Here is a 20,873-nt window from a genome sequence, read left to right on the forward strand (position 1 = left end):
CCGATGTCTGAAAAGCCCTGCCTCCTTCCTAAAGCCTCATCCTCATGCCGTGCCCTGGGCGCCCATCAGCGACTGGCCAGCTCCTCCTGGCCAGAAGATATCCCTCACCAACCATGTCTAGAGTAATCTAGCTCACAGCCTGAGATCCTGGAATTAAGATGGGCCACAATCCAGGTTTTAGTAAAACTTTATTAAGCACCTGTTGTGTGTAGGGCTGGGGATAAAACAGGGAGCAGACAGAGCAGCTAGCCTCCTAGATTGTATCTGATCCGCCCACTCTTGTGCAGTGTGTCTGTCTGTCTCTCCGTCCAGCCACCATTCCAGCTGTCATTCCGTCAAACCTTTCACCGCCCTCCTGTCCACCCACTGTTAACTCCCAGGTGGTCTAGTTCTTGCCTCCAATTTTGCGTTCACATTTTTTCATGAGGTGTTCCTTCAAAAATGGATCCGGTGGGGGTCAGCACCTCAGCCCTGAATGTTCTTCCTGTATGCGGGGTGGGGGGGAAGTGGGGGGTGCTGAACTGGTTCCCTGGAGAGCTGCCAAGAACACCTGTAGTCTGTGGCTCCCAGAGGATGTGAAACCACAGCACATTTTGGTCTAAGTGTCTGGGGCGGGGGGTGCAGCAGGGTGGGGCTGTATGCACGTGCAGGGAGGGAGCTGTGGTTTTTGCTGGTCTGAGAGCCTCACACACCTTGGTCCTAGGTGCAGTCTCGCTGTTCAAACTACCAGTGTTGCAGAACTTTCCAGCCAGCCCTGAGTCAGATACTGAGGACATCTGTGCATTTCCTGGGTGTCTCCACCAGCTACCCTGCTTTATGCATGAGTCTGAGGGAGCTTTTGGCTGATTTCTGCTGACCGCTTTCCAGTTCAGCTATGCAGACTGGACAGATAGACAGCCTTCCTCCCTGGGCCATGGAGCGGCAATGCTGCACCCTAGAGTCCCAGACAAGATGGAGGCTTCCCACTGTGTCCAGAGCAGGTCAGGCACTGGGCTATCTCCAACCTGTCTGGCTTTGCAATACCATACCACATCTTGGGTGGGCACCCTTGTAGGAAGAACAGACCATTCAAGAAGAAGAGGACAAAGGATAAGGAAGGGAAGAAGGAGGGAGGGAAAAGATAGAAAAAGCCAGCAAAGGCTAAGCAATCTTGGCACTGTCTAGCTCCTATACTGCCCTGCTGTCCAGGAAGAAGTACCACCCCGTACTTCTTAGCTTCCTCACACAGCACGCTCACAGGAGTCACTGGATGCAAGGAGACCTTCCCTAAGTCCCTAGGATAAATGTGGCATCAAGGACAGGCAGGGGAAGAGCAGGTACTGGCTACAGAGTGCCCAGAAGCTACTTCTTCCTTCCTTTTCCTTTCCTTCCTTTTCCTTCCTACCTTCCTTCCTTCCTTCCTTCCTTCCTTCCTTCCTTCCTTCCTTCCTTCCTTCTCCTTCTTCTCCTTCCCACCCCCTCTCTCTCTAATGTGCATTAGTGTTTTGCCATGGGTTTCGGGTTCCCTGGAACAGCTTGTGAGCTGCCATGTGGGTGCTGGGAATTGAACCCAGGCCCTCTGGAAGAGCAGCCCGTAACCACTGAGTCATCTTTCCAGCCCCTAGAAGCTGTTTCTTGATGGCTCCCTTGTGTCCCCTGAACTCTGGGTCTCATAAAGAGGGTTCTGTGAGTAACGCACTCTGTACCCTCTCCCCATGCCTGATATTTGATAAATATTCCCTGAGTACTTACAGGAATTTTGTTTTTAATAAGGAAAAAACCCAAAAAACAAAAACAAAAACAAAAAAAACCTTGGTTGGTGGTACTGCTTCTGAGGACTGGGCTGTGTATGTCACAGCCCAAAATCCCACTGAGTGCCCGTGGCAGGATTCTCCATATGTACCCAGGCTGTGGGTGTAGGCTGCCTTTTCCCATTCTCCCTTCTCGGGGCATGCACTTGGTCTTAAAAGCCACAAAAATCAAGAAGCTGGAAGGGGCTGCGAACTGCATAGGGCTGAGCCAGGGCAGCCACACCATTCCTAATGCCCAGGAAAGCGAAGCCTGCAGAGTTCAGAAAGGGCTTCTCCAAGATGCATAGCCTGGGGCCACCTGTACTGGGGTTCACAGTTACAGCCCTAGGTTCCCCCAAAATCTTCCCACTCCAGTAGATGCTGTAGGCTCACTCTATTCCCTGCCCCAGGAGAGAAGATCATAACAGCCTGGACTTCATAGCTTCTTGGAGGTGGCACCTGACAGGGCTGGGTGTGGTGATAGTGCCCTGGGGCAGGAACCGGAACCAGTCTCTAGACATTGACTGTGGCCACCCCACACTTCTGCAGGGGAGGAGTCAGAGGCTCATGTCTAAGAGACACCTATACTCACGCATGTACACAGTGAGCTCAGGCAGACACACACAGGTATGACCGTGAACACAAGGCATGTACAGGCATTTCTCACACAAGGATGTGGGAACGCGCACCCGAGCCACACATGGACACACACATACCTACATATTCACACTGTAAATGGCAGGCTCGAAAGCCCGCCCACTTCTGGCCCCTTCTTATGGCAGCTAGTTTTGTATGCTAGCTGGCCTGGGAGCCGCTGTCCACAGGTGGAGGGGTCCTGACCACCCACTGGCGTATATAGCTGCGAGGGGGCCCTTCATCACTCTCCACAGGGCTGCCACAGTCTGATCCTGCAAAGCCGCTGTCAAAAGTGTCCATGTCCAGGCCAGGGGGTGAGCCCGCCTCACTCTCAGAGCCCCCTCCTGGGGATCCCGTTCTCCAGGGTGGGCCTGCTGTCCAGTCCCTTTCCTGAGCAAGGGGCAGCCTCAACCTGTCCAGGAGGCTGCCTGGGGTACCTCCCAGCCTGAGGCCACCACTTGAGACACAGCCACAGGACAGAAAAGTGGTGTTTGTGACCAAGAGCAGATCCTCTGCATTAGGGCCAGACTCTGGACCAGCATCCAGGTTCAGGGCTGGGTAGCCGTCATCCTCACAGCCATAGGGCCAGGCACATGGTCCCTCTGCATCCCCCACAGTCACTGTGTCGATGGACACCAGACCATATGGCCGGTCTTTCTCCTCACTGTAGGCGGAGGGGCCTGGGCCGGCTGCCAAGGGGACTGTGCAGCAGTGGCCAAGCTCAGACGTCCCATCACACTCCAGCTGCTCCTCCAGGCCTGGCAGCCCCAGGAACTTCTTTTCCTTGGCTGGGTATGAGGGCGAACAGCTGTCATGCACTTGTAGGACTGAGGTTGCTGTGGGACTCTGTGGTGTCAGCTCCAGGCTAGAGGCCGTGAAAGGGGTATCCACCCATTTCTATGAGAAAGAGACAGTCATCGGCTGAGGCAGATGCTTGGGTGTGAACAGAGTCAAAGACGCGTGGACGCTGGGACATAGAGACGGGCCAGAGACAGGGAGAACAGAGGAACAAGACACCAGCAGAGAGACAGACAGGACCATGATGAACCCTTGTCCTGTGGGCCCCCAATGCTGTCCTTCTCTTTCAGGGCCTGTGTCCCCACCTGCAGTAAGGATGGACTGCCTTCACATTAGTAACCAGTGCCCCAGCGTAGGATCGGCTGGGTGCTGGCACCAGGCTCCTGAGTCCCGAGGTCTAAGGGGCCCCACCCATATCCTGTCTTTCGACACAAGCCTTTACAGCTCTGCTATGTATCCGCACTACAGCGAGCACTCAGCCCGCTCACAGCTGTGTCCTCAGTACCGGCACACAGCAGGTCAGCCATAAACGTCTATGGAGGGAGCGAATCAGTAACCAGATATGCGGAAAGGCCTTTAGGGGATGCTGGACAGACACAGCGGCCCCAGAGCCTTGAGAACCCTCTTGCCCATTGCCTGCCAGGATATTGATGACAATAGGGGAGCCTCCACTGAGTTGACAGGGATCACCCTGGTGTGAGAAGGTCCCCTGAAAAGAACATTTCAGAACCACAATGTTCCCCTATCCCTGACCTGGGATCACTTCTGAACTGTGTGACCTTGAGTTAGGCCCTTGCCCTCTATGTCTCATTTCTGTCTGCTATGGGATGGTCCCACCCATGGCAGTGTCTTGAGGATTGAGTGAGGTAATGTTTGTTTGCTGACAAGGCAAGATATACAAGATCAACAGCAACATCAGCACAGCATAGCAGGCAGCAATGCTGTGTTTCGGGGTAAGAAGGGGTGTGGGCGCGCCCTTGCCCTTTCTGAAAGGCCCACTGGTCCCTCTGAGCCTGGGCCTCCTCCTGGAGACCCAGAGGGCTGCTGGGAACTCACTGCAAGGGCTACAGTACAGGCAGAGCCACAGACCAGGTGTGCAGCAGCTGTTCCTTGGGTGCCCTGCTGCTCTGACCTCCATGGGCTGCAGCAAGTGCTGTTCCCTGACATCACATCCTCTCTCCAGGGCACCCTCCCTGCTGGCTTTGCACAGCAGTGCAGGGCAGATACTCCGAAATGACAGTAGTGGCAGCTGTACTTGGCAGGGAGAGGGATGTGCTGTGGGATAGGGCAGGTCCTTCCCAGGTAAGATTCGTTCCCACCACAGATCAAAGTCACCACAGGAAACCACAGGCACCTAGCTCATGCACCCAAGGGCCACCCAGCTTGCCCACTTTCACAGTAACTCTAAGCTGGAAATGCATCACAATGCCTAAGTCTAAGACCAATTCTGCACCTCACAGAATAGGGAAACTGAGGCCTGGTTCCAGGTCAGGTTTTGAATACTCTGGACTCACAGAGCAGTACTGGGGTTAGGGTGAGAGTTATTAGGGCTCCCCCAAAGGGTAAACATCCAAAGGGTGCATCCAAAGTGTCTCACCTTGAAGTTCCCGCTGTGTTCCTTGTACAGGGGCTGGAAGAAACTCTCAGGGCTGGGCACTGGTACCCAAACCTTCTTCCAAAGTCTGCAAAGAAAGGGGTGTGTAAAGCCCTTGTGGTCTGGCCTCTCTCCTGCAGAAGCAACAGCTTCTACTGCCAGGCACCTTCCTGCCCACCCATCAGTAAAACGGAAGCAGCAGTTACCCTCACCCCCAAGCTTCCTGCAGATGCTCAAGTTCCTGCCCCTGGCATCTATTGTGGGCTAGGCGCACACTGCCCTCTGGGGCCTTGACTTCCTCATCTACCATGGTGGGGGGCGAGAGAACCCCAGGCTGCCACCAACTGTGATGAGCACCCTGGTCTCTCCCTTCCATATTCTCTGTCTCTGTCTTTGAGTATCTCACTGAAGGGGAACAAAATGAGTGTGCAGAGCCCCACTCTATCGCTTATCAAAGGACTGCACACAGCAGTCTGCCACACTGCTGGTGCCGAGGTGGTACATTCTGTTTTGAATCAGCAGCCTCCTTTCTCTCCATGGCATGCAGAACGGAAGCCCTGTATGGAAAGCAAATCCCAGGCCACCTTTAAGCTGAAACGAAGGGATGGGCAGGGTGAGTGATCACCCCTTGGGCCTCCAAGTTCACTCTCTGGACAAGGTCCGGGTCAAGATCCCCTCAAAGAACATGAAGTTTCTTCCCTACCCTTGCCACACCATAGTTCTGTGACTTTGGGCAAGTAGCTTGGCTACCCTGTGCTTCCGTTTCCCCTGTCTGAAGAGTGGGGGTGTCTGCAGTGTGCCAGGCTCTCACAGCTGTCATGGAGCAGGGGCAAGAGCTCTGTCTGCCATGTCCAGCACATAGAACATACACGCTGTTCACTGGTGTCACAGCTCTCACCAAGCCCCCTGCCCAGACAGAACAGGTCTTGGTTGGAGAGGCTGTGACCCAAGCTGACCCCTTTTCTGTCTCCCTGAGCCCCTGGCCTCACCTCCAAGGCAGGTCCACCTTCAGACCCAAGAAAATCAGGCAGGGCACCAAGACAAACAGAAGGAACAGCAGCAGCAGCAGCAGGTGAGGGTCCAAGTCTGCCTCGGGCTCTGCATAGAGAGCAAACCATGGATCCAACAGAAAAGTCTCCCAGAAGAATGTGGGTGGGTGTATGGAGCATGGTTGGGTTGGATGGAAGGCTGGGAGGAAGCTGGGGTCTGATCTCTTCCTCTGTCAAATGACCCTTCCCCCAAAGGCTCCTGTGTCAGAGGTATGGTCCCAACCTGGATGCTACTGGAAGATTGTAGGACCTTAGGACTCCGAGTCTAGTGGGAGATGGTTAGGTCATTACAGACACACTAAAGGTATGTTGGGACCCCATCCCTTCCTCTGTCTTTGCTTCCTGGTTACCATGAAGTAAACAGTGGCATACACTCCCCGCAGTGCAACAGGGCCTTACAATCATGAGCCAAACCAGAAGCTAAAATAACCCTTATACTCTGTCAAGTTGATTCTATCAGGAATTTTATTCTCATCCCAGGAAAGTGATGTCATCTCTCTAAGCCTTAGCTTTCTCTTCTGTAAAATGGGGCAATGATTCCCCTTTCAGAGTTAGGAGTCAAATGCACCATCAGACGCAGCAGCTCCCCTCGCAAAGATGAGTGTCTGCGTCGGGGGACGGATAACAGAGCACACACCTCCCAGCCATGCGGGGGAACCTCAGGCCTTGAGAAAGCTGCATCAGGACAAGAGTCAGTACCAGACATAGGGGTTCCCATCCACGTCACACTTACCCCCAGCCTGGGTCTGAAAGATGACAGGGTCACTCCACTCACTCCAGGTCCCCTTGAATAAAGTGCCTGGCTGGGGTGCTGCCCGCACCTGCAGCTGGTAGGTGGAGTCTTTGTGGAAATCTTCAGGGAGAAGGGAGACGTTATTTGAGTCCACTGAGATCAGCTTGGTCACCGGCCTCTGCCAAGATGGAAGGAACGCGAAGCTCTGTAGTCACCCAAGTCATCAATGGGGTGCAAAGTCCTTCCACAGGAGTAAGCAGGCAGGCTCCACAGGTAGCATGCATCCCTGACTAGAGCTACCTGGAAAAATAGCTCTCTCTGTAGCAGTGGACCCACCCCCAACTGACAATGTTCTGAGAGTAACCATGGGCACCCCTGCACATTATTAACCAGAAGCTCCACAGACAGCCCCTGGGCTCCATGTCTTAGATGACATAGGACATCCTCAGCAGTGTACCTCTGGAAGTCCCTCAGTAAACCATCTTATCAATGGACGGCTAGAGAAGCCTCCCAGGGAACATTCTAGACGATCCCTTTATTGAAATCTTCAACAAGAGCCATTCTAATAGATGTATAATTCTAGAAGCCCAAGGCTCTGTCTAAACAGTGGGCCATTCTGGAACCTTCCAGATGCGCCCTCTTTAAGGAGCCTTCCCATTCAAAGCAAGGGCAATGCTCCAACCTTGCCCCACTGTAACTGAGGTAGGCTATAGAAGAGAAGTCAAGGTGGAGACATAGAGGGGTACCCTGGCCCAGGGAGGAGGTAAGAGAAGGTTACAGGCTGGGAGGGAATGCCAAGTCCCGTTCCTTGCCCCCGCTCTGCTGGGGCCTGCCTACCTACGCCTGCTGCTCCACCCCGTGCCCTGCCGCCTCACCATAGCATAGGGGTCTCCGAGGTTCCGATACTGCAGCTCATATTGTAGCTTGCCCCTCAGCACGTAGAAGGCAGGGTCTTCATAATAATCTGAATGCCAGGAGATATCGTAACGTCCAGAGAAGGTCACTGTCACATTGAAAGGGCGAGCTGGCTTGACTTGAAGGAAGACCCAGGAAGATGAAACAGGGTAAGAACCTACAGGAAGCAGAGTTGTCCCCCTCCCCCCCCCATTCCCCCTCCTACCCCACCTCACCTCCCCCCTCCCCCTCCCACCCCACCCCCGCGCCCTACATTCCTCAAAGGCCCTGCGCGGCTTTGAACAAAGCAGTCCCTGGTCACAGCCCCTATTCCCTTGGACTAGATCTAGGTGAAGCATCAATACAGTGAAGCAGGACTGGGGACTATGGGAAACGAGAGAGTATTCCCAGGCTTAAAGGCTGGAGCCAGGACTCGGGCCCAGCACAGTCCCGCTAAGGAAAAGAAAAAGCAAATGCTGGAAATCCAGACGGCTGAAGGAAGTTTCTTAAGATTTGATGTTAATGCCTAATGTGGAAAATGCCTAAGCAAGGTGCCCCCTATCACATACAGATGCATAAACAGATACACACTCTGCCATGTACCAAAACTGCTGCTCCAGACCCCTCCTTTGCCCAGCCTAGGCTCTAGGGACAGCTGCAGCCATATCCACCCTGGGGCCCTCCTAACCTTAGGCCCCTCCCATTCAGCTGGGAGCATTCCGTGTTAGCTGACTGGTGCTCATGACTAGGAACAAAAGCCTAGGTCACATAAAAGGGGTCTTTCCAAGGTAAATCAGAGTTAGGCAGACAGGGAGGGCTGAGCTGGGTCCTGCCCCACATCTTTCCAAGCCTGTGATGCTCCACTTAGACATTTAGACCACATCCTATATCAAACCATGACTAAAAGCAGGGCATCTAGAAAGGACACTCTAAGGACAGTAGATTTTGCTGGCATGAGAAGAGCTTGCTTTGATGTCAGAGAAGGGTCCTGAGTTCTCCTCAGCTTGGGTTTGTGGGTACTCACTGTTCTCAGCCAGGACAAAGCTGCCACATTCCTGGGAGCTGTTGTCAGAGTGGTTCATCTTGTTGACAATGAAAATGTCGTCGGCCATGAATCCAGATAAGGGCATGTGACATGTATACAGCACGTGTGTGGCGTTGTGGTCCGACCTGTGCAGGCTGCAAGAGGTTTCTTTGTCCTGTAGTTCCTCGTATTCATCTTGCCTTCAGGGACAGAGTGGCCAGTCATGAATGGGGACAGTGAAGCTCAGTGCCCGGGGCAGGGCAGGAACTTGAAGCACGAGGGTGAGAGGGGCTGGAGGTAAGGTTGAGGGTCATGATCCAGCCCTCTCCCAGGGACAGTGACCTCCCTGCAGCACCCAGCACACTCTGAGTTCAGATGCAGCTTGCATGCCTCAGAGGACCAGCCACTCAGTACCTTGACCAGGACAGCAGCTCTCAGCTTTGGGAATTTGGGCCTAAACTTGTCTCTGTTGCTCACAGTGAGTGACCTACAGACTGCTGTCCTATGCACTGGTCAGGAGGGGTAGTAGTGAAAGCTTTAGTTCTTTAGCTCAAGGATGGGGTTTAGAGTATATACATGGACTCACAGAAGTTTATTTTCTTCCTTCTGAAAATGTTCAGCGACTGAACATGGCCACCCTCCAGGACCAATGTGGATCTGAAGACTTACTTAGTTCTTTGCTAAATTTTCTGTACTACAAACCTTGCTGCACAACATTGTCCAAGCAAGCCTCTAGCCTGGTATCGCTCCCTCATCCAGCATCTCTGAGCTCCATCCTGCTCAGGCAGCAGTCAGAAGGGCCTTCAAGGCTCCCTAACACCTGCTGCCCTTCCCCATGCAGCACAGCAGCACAGACAGCCCTCACACACCCACCGACTTCTCTGTTTACTTTTTCCCTCACTCTGCTCAGGTCACAGGCAGCTGCTCAACTACACTCGTGGTTCATGCTCCCCCATGGCCTTCACACGTGCTGTGTCTGCTGCCGCGGGTGCTCTGGCTAACCCAACTGACCACCTCAGCTGACCACCGCTGGCTCCACACCCTGCAGTCTTGAGTCTTGTTTGGCTCCTCAGCCCTTACAACATGTCTGGCAGGAACGTAATATACTTAAAGTGAATGAAGGCATGAAGGACAAGCAGTCTCTATCCTAAGCAGCACATGGGATCACGAGCACACTGGCTAAGAGACTTCCAGCCAGCGGCTAAACCACTTTGAACTTCAGCATCCTCCTCTGGAACGTGGTAGCAATAATTTCAATATCATTTATGGTGAGGGCACTTGGTGCTTATAAGATTACTGGAGACTGCTAACCAGGGCTGCTAACCTAAGTAGGTCTATGAGGGCAAGAGAGTTTGACCCTTGGGGTAACCCTGGGTGTGGTCAGTCTTTTTCCTATCTGTGTGATCCCAGCAAGTCCTGTGAGCTCAGTCATCTGTAAGGTGGGGACCTGGCTCTCCGCTCTTGCAGTCTTGGTGGGTGATGTTGCTGGTGGGCGGGGCAGGCCTTTGTTTGTAGTTAAACTTCCTGATGAGCAGGCCACAGGTCAGCTCAACCCCGGGGTTCCTCCCATCCTACCACCCTCTCCAAGCAGTTCCTCAGCTCGGGAGGCGTGGCTACTCACCAGGTGAGAGTAAGTGTGTAGGGGTGGAGGGTCTGTGTCTTCAGAACACAGGTGACAGTCCAGAGATAGTTAGTGTAGCAGGTGAGGTCCAGGCAGCACCGAGCTGGAGGGATAGCAGAGAGGCCCTTTTAGGTGAGAGACACTGGAAAGGCCTTGGCAAGCTGTCTGAAGCTGAAGACAAGTTTGGGTAGAGTCACAGGCTGGGTTGAAAGCCTGGAACCCAGGAACCCTCATCAGTGGAATTCCTTGTGTGAGCGCCAACATTTCACGACTGGTCATGGTGATGAGGTTCTTCTAATGTGAAACTGGGCCACTGACCACCATAGGGTCAGACACTCTGAACTCCCCATAGGCAGATGGACAGATCCCTGAGGCCAGGGAGTGAGCACGGGTCATGGTCTGAGCCTACAGCTTCAACGAGGGGAGGGGTTTAGTGAGGACGGTGAAAGTGGGAGAGACTTCTGCAGTTGACAGTTTATCTGTCACTGTCAATGACCCCATGGCTACCAAGATGTGGTCAAAGTAAATGCCACAGCAGGGGCTGGCTGGAAGAGTCACCTCTACCCTCCCCTCCCCCAACACCCCAGCCTTTTGTTTCACTTTCCAAATGACAGGTGTGGCAGACATGGGGGCACATCTGGCTTCTGAGCATTTGGGGAACGGAGGCAGGTGGATTGCTAGTTCAAGGTCAGCCTGGGCTCCAGAGCCAGACCCTGTCTCAAAAGGGAAGAAAAACTATCTAACTAATTACTAAATCGAAATAATAAGAACTCTAGATATTACTGCCTCTATCAGGTTTGCAGCTATGGAGGACATCTAGGGGAACAAAGAAAATAATTGAGGGAGGTTCAGGAAAAGGGAAAGTAAGTGGGGCAAGGCAGAGGGACTAGGCTTAGCATCCAGTATACATGCGTAAGAAAACAATAAAATAAGAGTCATTGTCCAAGTTTTGTTCAATGTTTGGCCAAATGAGCAGAGCCATTTTGAATTTTGCTTTGTAAAACTGCATGCCAGCACTCGTATCTTCTCCCCACACCCTGGAAATGCACTTCTTAAAAGACCTTCATCTTCAGTGGCTTCTTCCTTCTGCGTCAGTGAAGACCCTGAAACAGTGGGCAACTTCTGGGTTCTAACCTAGATTCCAAGACTAGACCTGGGCTGTGGAGGACAGCACCAAGGCTCCAAGGATAGATAGCTTTCCCGGGCTGCTGAGCTCTGTTCCCTGGAAAAAACATCCCCCAGCCATAACGCCTGGCAGACGCAGTTCTTAGGTAGCTTCCACCAGAAGTTGTGGAGACAGAGCCAGTGAGAGGGCTCAGTGGATAAAAGTGCTCACTGCCAAGTTTAACAAATTGATTTCCATCCCTGGAACTCACATGGGGAAAGGCGAGAACCGACTCCTGCAAGTTGGCCTCTTTGGCAACATACATAGCACATACATATAGGAGAGGAGAAGGGGAAGGAGGGAGGGAAGGGAAGGGAGGGGAGGGAGGGGAAGGGAAGGGAGGGGAGGGGAGGGGAGAAGGGAAGGAGGGAGGGAAATGAAGAGAAGGGGAGGGAAGGGAGGGGAGGGAAGGGGAGAAGGGAAGGAGTGAGGGAAGGGAGGGGGAGGGAAGGGAGGGGAGGGGAAAAGGGAAGGAGGGAGGGAAAGGAAGGGGAGGGAAGGGAGGGGAGGGAGGGGAGGAGGGGAGAGGGAAGGGAAAGGGAGAAGAGGGGAGGAGAGGGAGAGGGAAGGGAAAGGAAGGGAAGGGAAGGGAGGGGAGGGGAGGGGAGGGGAGGGGAAGGGGAGGGGAGGGGAGGGGAGGGGAGGGGGAGGGGAGGGGAGGGGAGGGGGAGGGGAGGGGAGGGGAGGGGAGGGGAAGGGAAGGGAAGGGGAGGGGAGGGGAGGGAAGGGAAGGGAAGGGAAGGGAAGGGAAGGGAAGGGAAGGGAAGGGAAGGGAAGGGAAGGGAAGGGAAGGGAAGGGAAGAAGCAAGAGAACAGTATATAGTGCCAGGACCTGAAGCCAGGACTTTGTGCTCACTAGACAAATACTACCACTGAGCTGTACCCTAACTTGAGACGGGACAAGCCACTGGGACAGACAGAGCAGAGCCCACAGACTGCTGAGAGGTGGCTGCCAAGGTCAGAGTGAGTGAACAAGCCAGGCAACTCCCCACAACTGGATGGCACTCAGGCATCCCGTAGAGGTTACTATAGGGTACAGGATGCAGCTGCACCCTCACTAGGTGACCACAGCCCCAGGATTAAAATTGCCTCTCTAGTATCCCTAAGCCGACTGCACAGGTCCCCAGCCTCCACACCCGTATTCAGGTGAGGTCAAGACTGTAACACATAAGCTACCTCATACAGCAGCCCCCTGACACAGCAGCGAGCTAAGGCAGGAGGATTAGGAGTACATACTGAAACCTTGTCTCAAAAACTCAAAAAAGAGCCGGGCAATGGTGGCGCACGCCTTTAATCCCAGCACTTGGGGGCAGAGGCAGGCAGATCTCTGTGAGTTCGAGACCAGCCTGGTCTACAGAGCTAGTTCCAGGACAGGCTCCAAAGCCACAGAGAAACCCTGTCTCGAAAAACCAAAAAAAAAAAAAAAAAAAAGAATGAATGGATGGATGGATGGATGGATGGATGGATGAATGAATGAATGAGCGAACAAACAGCACAGCAGGTGCCTGGGGCCCTGCTAAAATTAGGATCTATGTGTCCCCTCAAACGCTCAGGCCACAGAACATGTGAGGAGGTCATTAGAGTCCCCAGGTCTAGTGGTGTTAGGAGTGGCGGGAGGGGCTCCCACCATAAAAACTCCTTTCTGCCCCATCCTGGCTCCCATCGTAAAAACACGAGGTCCAACACCACACTGGAAGTAGACGCTGAACCTCACTAACCATAGAGCCCGCTGCACTGTTGCCTTGAGCACCCAGCCCTGGGACTGTGAAAGACACACATGTGACCATGTTTGTGAGTTTGTGAACAAGCACATGCACACTTGAGTTGAAGAGAGAGGTTTTTTAGGTAGACTCTCCCGCTCAGCCTGGAGCTCACCAATTTGGCTAAGCAGCCAGGCCAGCGTGCTCCTGAGCTCTGCCTCCACCTCCCCAGGGCTGGGATATTAGATACACTCAACTGCTCCCAGTCCCTTCTGGGGTTCCGAAGCTAGAAGGACAAGCACATCACAGAAGCCATTGCCCTGTCCATGTCTTAGTGCCAGGCAGCCATCCCCAGGATCTCCACAGGGTCTGCATTCTCTCTGTCTCTTCCACTAATGGCAACGTAGCCAAGCTCCACAGGAGGAGTGGGAGGCGACATTCTAGCCTCAGTGTGTGACAGGGCTCTGTTACCCAAACCACACTCTTACACCCTGCTCCCAGTGCAGGCACTAAAGGGATTTCCAGAGCAGGCAGGGTGTCGCCACCAGAAAGGGAAATCAAAAGCTGGGCCTGTTTCCTGGGGGAGCTATTTAAAGGACTGGATATTTCGGTAAAAACCAGAGCAAATATTGCTGAGTCTGCAGAAGGTCAAGTTCCCCTCACTTGGGTGGCCTACACAGCCTCTGGCTTTTGGTGGAGAGAATGCCCTCAACAGGACTCTTGCAGCCCTGATGCCTCCCCCAGGGACTACTACAAAGTTTGGTCCTCTGTCCCCACCCTCTTCCCCTCCCACCTACTGAAGGTTCTTGGCCCAAGTGGGAGTCTTGCACAAAGAAGAACAAAGGTTAGACCAAGGGCAGGACTTCCTTCCCATGAGGGTGGTGAGCCTTTCTCTTTACTGGAGCCTTTTGGTTCCCTGGGTTCTGGTTAGTGAAAAACGGGGCATTTAACTTTGGTGTCAAGTAGACAGAGGCTGTAGATTGTGGGTAAGCGGCCAGCGGCCATGACCAGGAGCCTACGGCACCATGTGGCCCATGCTCGGTTTTGTGGGAGGAGATGGACCCATCCTCCACTGCAGCCATGAGGTTAAGACTTACCTCCCTGGAGGATCAGCAGGAGCAAGGGAGCAGTCAAGCCCTGTGGCATGCTGTGTCCCAGACCTGCAAGAGAAGTGTGTGGGATGTGAGATGAACCAGCTCCTACCGGGCACTGATTAGCCTTCCCATGACAGGGTCTGTCCCTGCCACATCAAAGGATCAACCAGTCCAAGGCTCACAAAGAAGCTCCCCCCACCATGTTGAATACTAAAGATAAGGTTAGCCCACAGGGGTACTTCTTATTCTAAAAGGAAGCCCAGCTAGCCTACAGGGGCACACAAGGAGAGCAAGACCAAAGCTGCCTGGAGCCCCCGGACCAGCTGAGATGGACAAAGGCCCTTGTTGAACCAAGGACGTGATGATACTGTGGGCAGCAAACCATAGGTGGCCAACACCAGTCTCCTCCTGCCCTTTGCTTGTGGAAGTGCTAGCCCAGGGGGACTACCTTCCTGGGCTCAAGGACCCCATGCAGGCTAGGTCCTCCAGCATGGAGCTGGGATCAGGGCCTTGAGGGAAGCTGGCCCATGCACAGATCTGGTCAGACACATGGCTTTTCCCAGACACCATCCTGACCCCACAATAAGACAATGCTTCATCTGGGGTTCCCCTAGATCCAGCAGTACCAATTGGCCTACCTGACCATCATCAAAGAAACAGTAAAGGCCCAAAGTTCAGATAGGCAGCTGTGTGCTCCAGGCCAGCCTCTTGCTGTCTCTGAGCCTCATGAAAGGAAGCAATGGAGGCCTGTCCAGAGCTTTGTAACAATTCAACCAGGTAATGTGCAAGAAAGCCGAGCGTAGGCTCTGACAGACCGCCAAGATGACTGAGCTACAGCAGAGTCTAGAAGCTTCTAGAACAGAACCCCAAGAACAGTGTACCCAAGGGGCTTCCAAAATGCCTCACTCTCAAAATTATATATTTAATATTTTCTATAAATAGCCTTAAACATTTGACTCCAACCCTAGTTTAAATGTTGCTACTCACGTTCCCTCTCCCCATAAGGGTGTGTTTCCCCCTCTTTCCTTCCCTTCCCTCTTGAGACAGAGTCTTGACCATGTAACCGAGGCTAATTTTGGTCCTGTGAACTCACTGTTTCTGCCTTTGCCTTCTAATTGATGTGGGAGTGTCATTTGTCTATCTGTTGCTTGGCCTTTGATAGGCCAGCCCTTAGGTGGGTGGAGTAGACAGAACAGAATTCTGAGAGAAAGAAAGCTGAGTCAGGCAATTGCCATAGCTCTCCTCTCTGAGATGGATGCAGGTTAAGAATATTCTTGGTAAGACGCCACTTCGTGGTGCTACACTCATTAGAAATGGGTTAATCTAGATATGACAGTTAGCCAGTAAGAGGCTAGAGCTAATGGGCCAAGCAGTGTTTAAAAGAATACCCTGACTGCTCTTCGGGCTGCTGAGGGAGGGGGAGTTAATTGGAGGAGGGGGAGGGAAATGGGAGGCGATGGCGGGGAGGAGGCAGAAATCTTTAATAAATAAAAAATAAATAAATAAACTAAAAAAAAGAATATAGTTTCCATGTAATTATTCCGGGTATAAAGCTAGCCAGTGGCCAGGAGCCAGGTGGCAGGACGCAGCCCTCTGTGCCCTACTACATCTAATGATTGTAATTATAGTCATTGCTCTAACATCAGTATCAGAGTAAAATGTTATGGGAAATTTCGACTTGCTACTTTGAGTAACGCTGATCTTGGGTGGCCCTTGCCCTCACAAATCTTGTGGTATAGTTTGACTGTGTGCCCCCAACTTTGTATGTTAGAACCTAATGCCCAAATCACACTTAATAGAATAGAGATTAGGATTAGCTGAGCTCATGAGGGTGGGGCCCGTCCTGGCAGTAGTGAGTTTTAAATAGAGCATGGCGGGAACAGAACTCAGTATTCCGCCTTTGCCTATGGGAGTCCCCGGTTTCTGGTCCCAGCGCTGACAAAGAAAGATGAGGGAGGAGAGGGGCCATGCTGATGTTACAGTCTGAAGAGGGTGACTCCAAGCATGCCCGGCTCTACAGTGTCAAATTACAACCCAGCCCCAGTCCAGGAGAACTCTGTGTCACATCTCAGCTGCAGGGAAAATAGAAAGCCTCTGTCCTTTGTCAAGAGCCTCTCCTCCCGCTCTTCACACCACAGCGATAGCAGCTTCTCTGCCGGCCTGGATGAGCGACCCTCCTCGTGACATGCCAAACTGCAGCCCTTCTGCATGGTTCATGAGCAGGTACCAAGCCAGGCCTGGCCAAGCCAAGCACCCACTTTCCCCAGGGTGCCCGTTGGAGACACTTCGGATTCAAGCCACAACAGCAGGGCTACAGTAAGAAATGGATCAGGTTGTCTCTGACGTCCATATCTGAACCTTCCATTTACATGAGCCCAAACACCCGCCATCACTGTCAGTTAGATTTCTGTTGCTTTTTCCAAAGAGGCCTGGACTAGCAGAGTGGAGGAGGGGCCCAGTACTGGCAGCCAGCTGATCTCTGACCCTTCTGTCCCCTGGCCTCAGTTGCCATCTCTGAAATGGGCACATTCTCTATCCCAGAACCTCACAGTTGAGAGCGGTCAGCCGGGAGGCAGGTGTCAGGTGTGAACACCAACTCCTGTGCACCCCGGCAGCTGTCTGAACGGCCCACTGTTCTCATCTGCCTTCTGTTGCTGTGATAAACACCGTGACCAAGGGCAACTAGGGAATATAGGCTTTATTTCATGTTACAGCTCTCAGGTCTTGCTCCATCTGAGGGAAGTCAGGACAGGAACCTGGAGGCAGGAGCTGATGAAGAGGCCATGTAGCGATGGTGCTTGCTGGCTTGCTCCCCTGGGACTTGCTCAGCCTGCTTTCTTATAGAGCCCAGGACCTGCCCAGAGATAGCATAGTGGGGTGAGCCCTCCCACATCAATCATCAATCAATAAAATGCCCCACAGGCTGCCTACAGGCCAGCCTGATGGAGACATTCTCCAAACTGAGTTACACTCTTCCTAAATGACCCTAGCTTGTGGCAAGCTGACAAAAACCAATCAGCACAGACACCCTCTCCCAAGTACCCGCACTGCAGTACCTCCCCGCCTCTGTGCAAGCTGAGCCCTCTTCCTGAGCCACAGTCCTTCCAATCCTTTGTGGAATGTTCTAGAACCTCTGTCATTCACTCCTCCTCACATTTCCACTATGTTGTCTCTACTTACTGTCTTTCCCTTGCCGACCATTGCTTTACTCCAATAAATTTGTGTCAAAAGAAAATAGCACATTGTTACCACTGACAGATACCAGGGTGAAGCCAAGAGGCTGTGGGCAGCAAGCATGTTGGGTAAACGCCCTGTGAAGCTGGTAGGGCCTCAGTTCAAACCCAGACTGTGTCATCTCAGGCCGGTGGTTTAACTATTCCAAACCCAGGCCCTCATCTATAAGTGCTGATGGGAAGGGCTCCAGGTTCTCAGACCCTTGGGATAACTTGGTGCTTATGAAACAGTTGCAACAGCCAGTTGCAGGCTCAGGATAGATGGTACATGTTTCTGTTTTAATTGCATTGTGTGTGTGTGTGTGTGTACACGCCAAAGCACACATGTGGATGTCAGAGGACAACCTGCAAGAGCTGCTTCTCTCCAGTGTGTGGGTCCCAGGTATTGAACTCGGGTCATCCAGCTAAGCACCTTACCCGCTGTGCCATATAGTGGGCTTACATCGCATTTTCTTAAACAAACCACAACCAGCTTGCTGGGGAGCTAGCCCACCATTGTGCGATATAAAAGCTGACAGAAAGAAGGCACAACCCAGTCACGCCACTTCCCGAATACTCCAGGAGTTGGCGATTCCCTTCTGTTTTTCTTTAAAATGTGTGTGGGGGGGGGGGGGGAGGGTCAGAAGTATTGAAGAAGGCCTAGCACCAAATGGAGAGGCTGGCTCTCTACTTTGAGGTTTCTTTTACACTCCTGCTCCATGATCTGAGGCCATGCCAGTGGCTATGCACCAAGGTGTCCCCGTGACCCCTCCTCACACTCTCAGCCCCAAAGGGGACTTCTCACCCCTCTGGCCTCTTTGCCTTGACTCCTCTCCTGGGATGCACATGAGGCTCACAAGAAAGGCTGTAGGTGTTCCAGGAGCTTCTCTGCAGACCCTCACAGTGGGAAGCAGACAACCTGAAACCTGCTACGCCCCAGTTATGTGTCCTTGGGCAGGTTACCTCGCCTCTCAAATTCAGTATTCTCCGTTATCAGCGGAGGTCAAGGGCCTTTGCTGAAGCTGATGGTGAGAACCGACTGCATCATTGCATGGGGGACCTATCAGCCTGTTTCTCCGCCAGGCCCCAGCGCTGGGGTTGGGATGATGCAGACTAATAGCTGACCACATTTCAGGAACTCAGAGGGAAGTGGGGAAGCTTTTGGGTAGCAAATGAGACTGATGTAAGGGCCACAGAGAACACAAGAGCTTAACCTCTCACCACGCAGAGAAATGCAAATAAAACCACAACGGCTTACCACGGACACTATCAGATGGGCCAGGAGGATCACTCAGAATCTGATACAGGGACTGCTAATCATGGCCAGGGTGAGATGAAGATACCATTGATCCGGAAATTAGGGGTTTTTTTTGACCTAATTAACGCAGACAATGGCTTCTCTAGGAACCGGTCACACCATGCCCATGCTCACTAGCGTACAAGAAGCTGTCGGAAGCCTCACCAGGCTTTATAGCGAGAAACTAGAAACAACCCGAGTTCTCATTTGTGGAAAGATGGAGGAAAACAAGTGGGGCTTTGCAGGCCAAACATGGGAATGAGTCACTTCCCATGGCCCACACCCACAGCAAAGCAGGTGATCCACAGGATGGAATGTGCACCGAAAAGAAGGCAAGAAAGAACGTGAAGGATGACGTCAGCCCTGTCATTCTTGGAGGCCCATGGGAACAATTCCACAAGCTGTTTAAGTGGATGGATGTCTGTTGTATGACATAAAGGAGCCTGGAGAGGAGACAAGCACCCCTTTCCTTTCCTTTCCTTTCCTTTCCTTTCCTTTCCTTTCCTTTCCTTTCCTTTCCTTTCCTTTCCTTTCCTTTCCTTTCCTTTCCTTTCCTTGAGACAGGATCTCACTACATAGCCTTGGCAAGACTATAACTATGTAGACCAGGATGGCTGCAAACATGTAGAGTTGGGCCTGTGTCAGTCTCCTGGGTGCTGGGAATAAACGTGCATGCCACTGTGCCCAGCCTGAAGCACTACGTTTTGACTAATGCACAGAAGGAAGAGGCTGGGAAGGTGTTTCTGGGATCTGCATGATTTGGGAAAGCCAAGCGACACTGGGTGATCCTTTCCCATGTCTAAACCATCTCACAGCAATTTAAGGGTAAGCAATTTTAGCCCAAGCAAATCTTAGTTGTGTAGAATACCACATGCATCTAGGACTTCCACTGTGGGGTGATGGAGGGGCTGGTATCGGCTGATGACCCAACTGAGAGCCACTGGCAAGCCAGAGGAGAAGTCGGGCAGCCAGGTGAGATGGAAAATGACAGAAGAAACAAGCCCTCCGGTCCTGCATTTCCCTCATCAATGACTTCCCAAGTCACTGAAGATGAACAGCCAGAAGTCTGCCACAAGGCACCTGGAGGTGGGCTGAGAGCCCACAGAAGTTTCTGGCAGTTTCACCAAGCCGAGGGAAGAATTGGAGCCAGGGCTGGTCAGTGCGCAGAATCAGCTGTCCCACGGAAATGTTGTGTGTGCAGTGTGCCTCTTAGAAGGAAATGAGAATCTATCTGGAAAGCATCAGCATCATCCACAGGCTCCACATCTTCATTCTCGCTGCCCCGAGTTCCGTTAAAGGGATAAGGGGAGCTGTGCCCAGAGCTCAGGACCAGCAGGCAGAGCCCAGGGCGCCGGAAAAGCACAGTGATTCAGAGCCCGGTACTGCATTTACATCACAGCAGGCATCCTGGTTAAGAATTCCTGGGGCCTGGCTCTGTGGGGCACACCTTTAATCTCAGCACCAGGGAGGTAGAGGCAGGTGGATTTCTGTGAGTTCGAGGCCAACCAAGGTTACACAGTGTGACCCTTTCTCAGAAAAACAATTAAAAAAGAGTTCTTTGTTAGAGGGTGTAGCTCTGTTCTACAGCACAGGCTTGAAGTGTGACGGCCTTGATGACAGGAGCGGAGGAAATTGGGGGGGGGGAGAAGGGATGGGAAGGAGCGGGGATAAGAATTCTACTTGTTATATTTGAAAATCAAAATCCCGAAACTCCTGGAATTCATAAGCAGTGAAGGGATGGACTTGACAAGCGATGAGAAACATCGGAAGGGGGTTTGTGAGATGAAGGTTGCTCAGTTGAAAGCAGACAGAGGAAGAAATGTTTCGACGCACAGAAATCAGCAAACGACACACCTGCAGCGTTGTGAGGATGGCTGGTCACCCACGCACACCTACTGTCCAAGAACCAGAATCACAGATTCTCATATAACACGCACACAGCTTAGCCACACGCAGTGTGAATTCTTATTAATCCCTTTACGGTATTGATCCCACCTTCTTTTTTTAAAGAGCACGTACCTTTTGTAAGTAGAATTACTATTCTGTGCATTAATTTGTGTCTTTTACTGGGGACCTTTGCTTGGTTAGTTTTTGAAACAGAACTTGCCACGTAGCCAAGGATGACCTTAACGGTCAACCTGATCAGATTAATAAACACCGGAGAAGGTCGACCTTTGGGGGTGCTGTGAGGCATTTCCAGAGGTGATGAAGTCTGAGGTTCTGAGCTCCTGAGTGATCACCCCCTGCGATGGGTTTATGATATGAGGTATTGTTGCAATATGGTGCA

At 52.4% G+C, this 20,873-nt stretch overlaps 1 protein-coding gene across 1 annotated transcript; it reads right to left on the reverse strand.

Moving 5' to 3' along the window:
- Nucleotides 1-2,564: 2,564 nt before the first annotated feature.
- Nucleotides 2,565-14,129, reverse strand: Il21r (interleukin 21 receptor). The gene is made up of 8 exons (XM_057779617.1): nucleotides 14,081-14,129; nucleotides 10,119-10,221; nucleotides 8,498-8,697; nucleotides 7,455-7,612; nucleotides 6,580-6,757; nucleotides 5,787-5,895; nucleotides 4,801-4,885; nucleotides 2,565-3,302 (listed from the first exon to the last, which is right to left on the reverse strand). The coding sequence occupies exons 1-8, from the start codon at nucleotides 14,127-14,129 to the stop codon at nucleotides 2,565-2,567; spliced, it is 1,620 nt and encodes a 539-aa protein (XP_057635600.1).
- Nucleotides 14,130-20,873: the final 6,744 nt, after the last annotated feature.

This window comes from Chionomys nivalis, chromosome 8 (genome assembly GCF_950005125.1).
Source record: "Chionomys nivalis chromosome 8, mChiNiv1.1, whole genome shotgun sequence".
Taxonomy (NCBI): Eukaryota; Metazoa; Chordata; class Mammalia; order Rodentia; family Cricetidae; genus Chionomys; species Chionomys nivalis.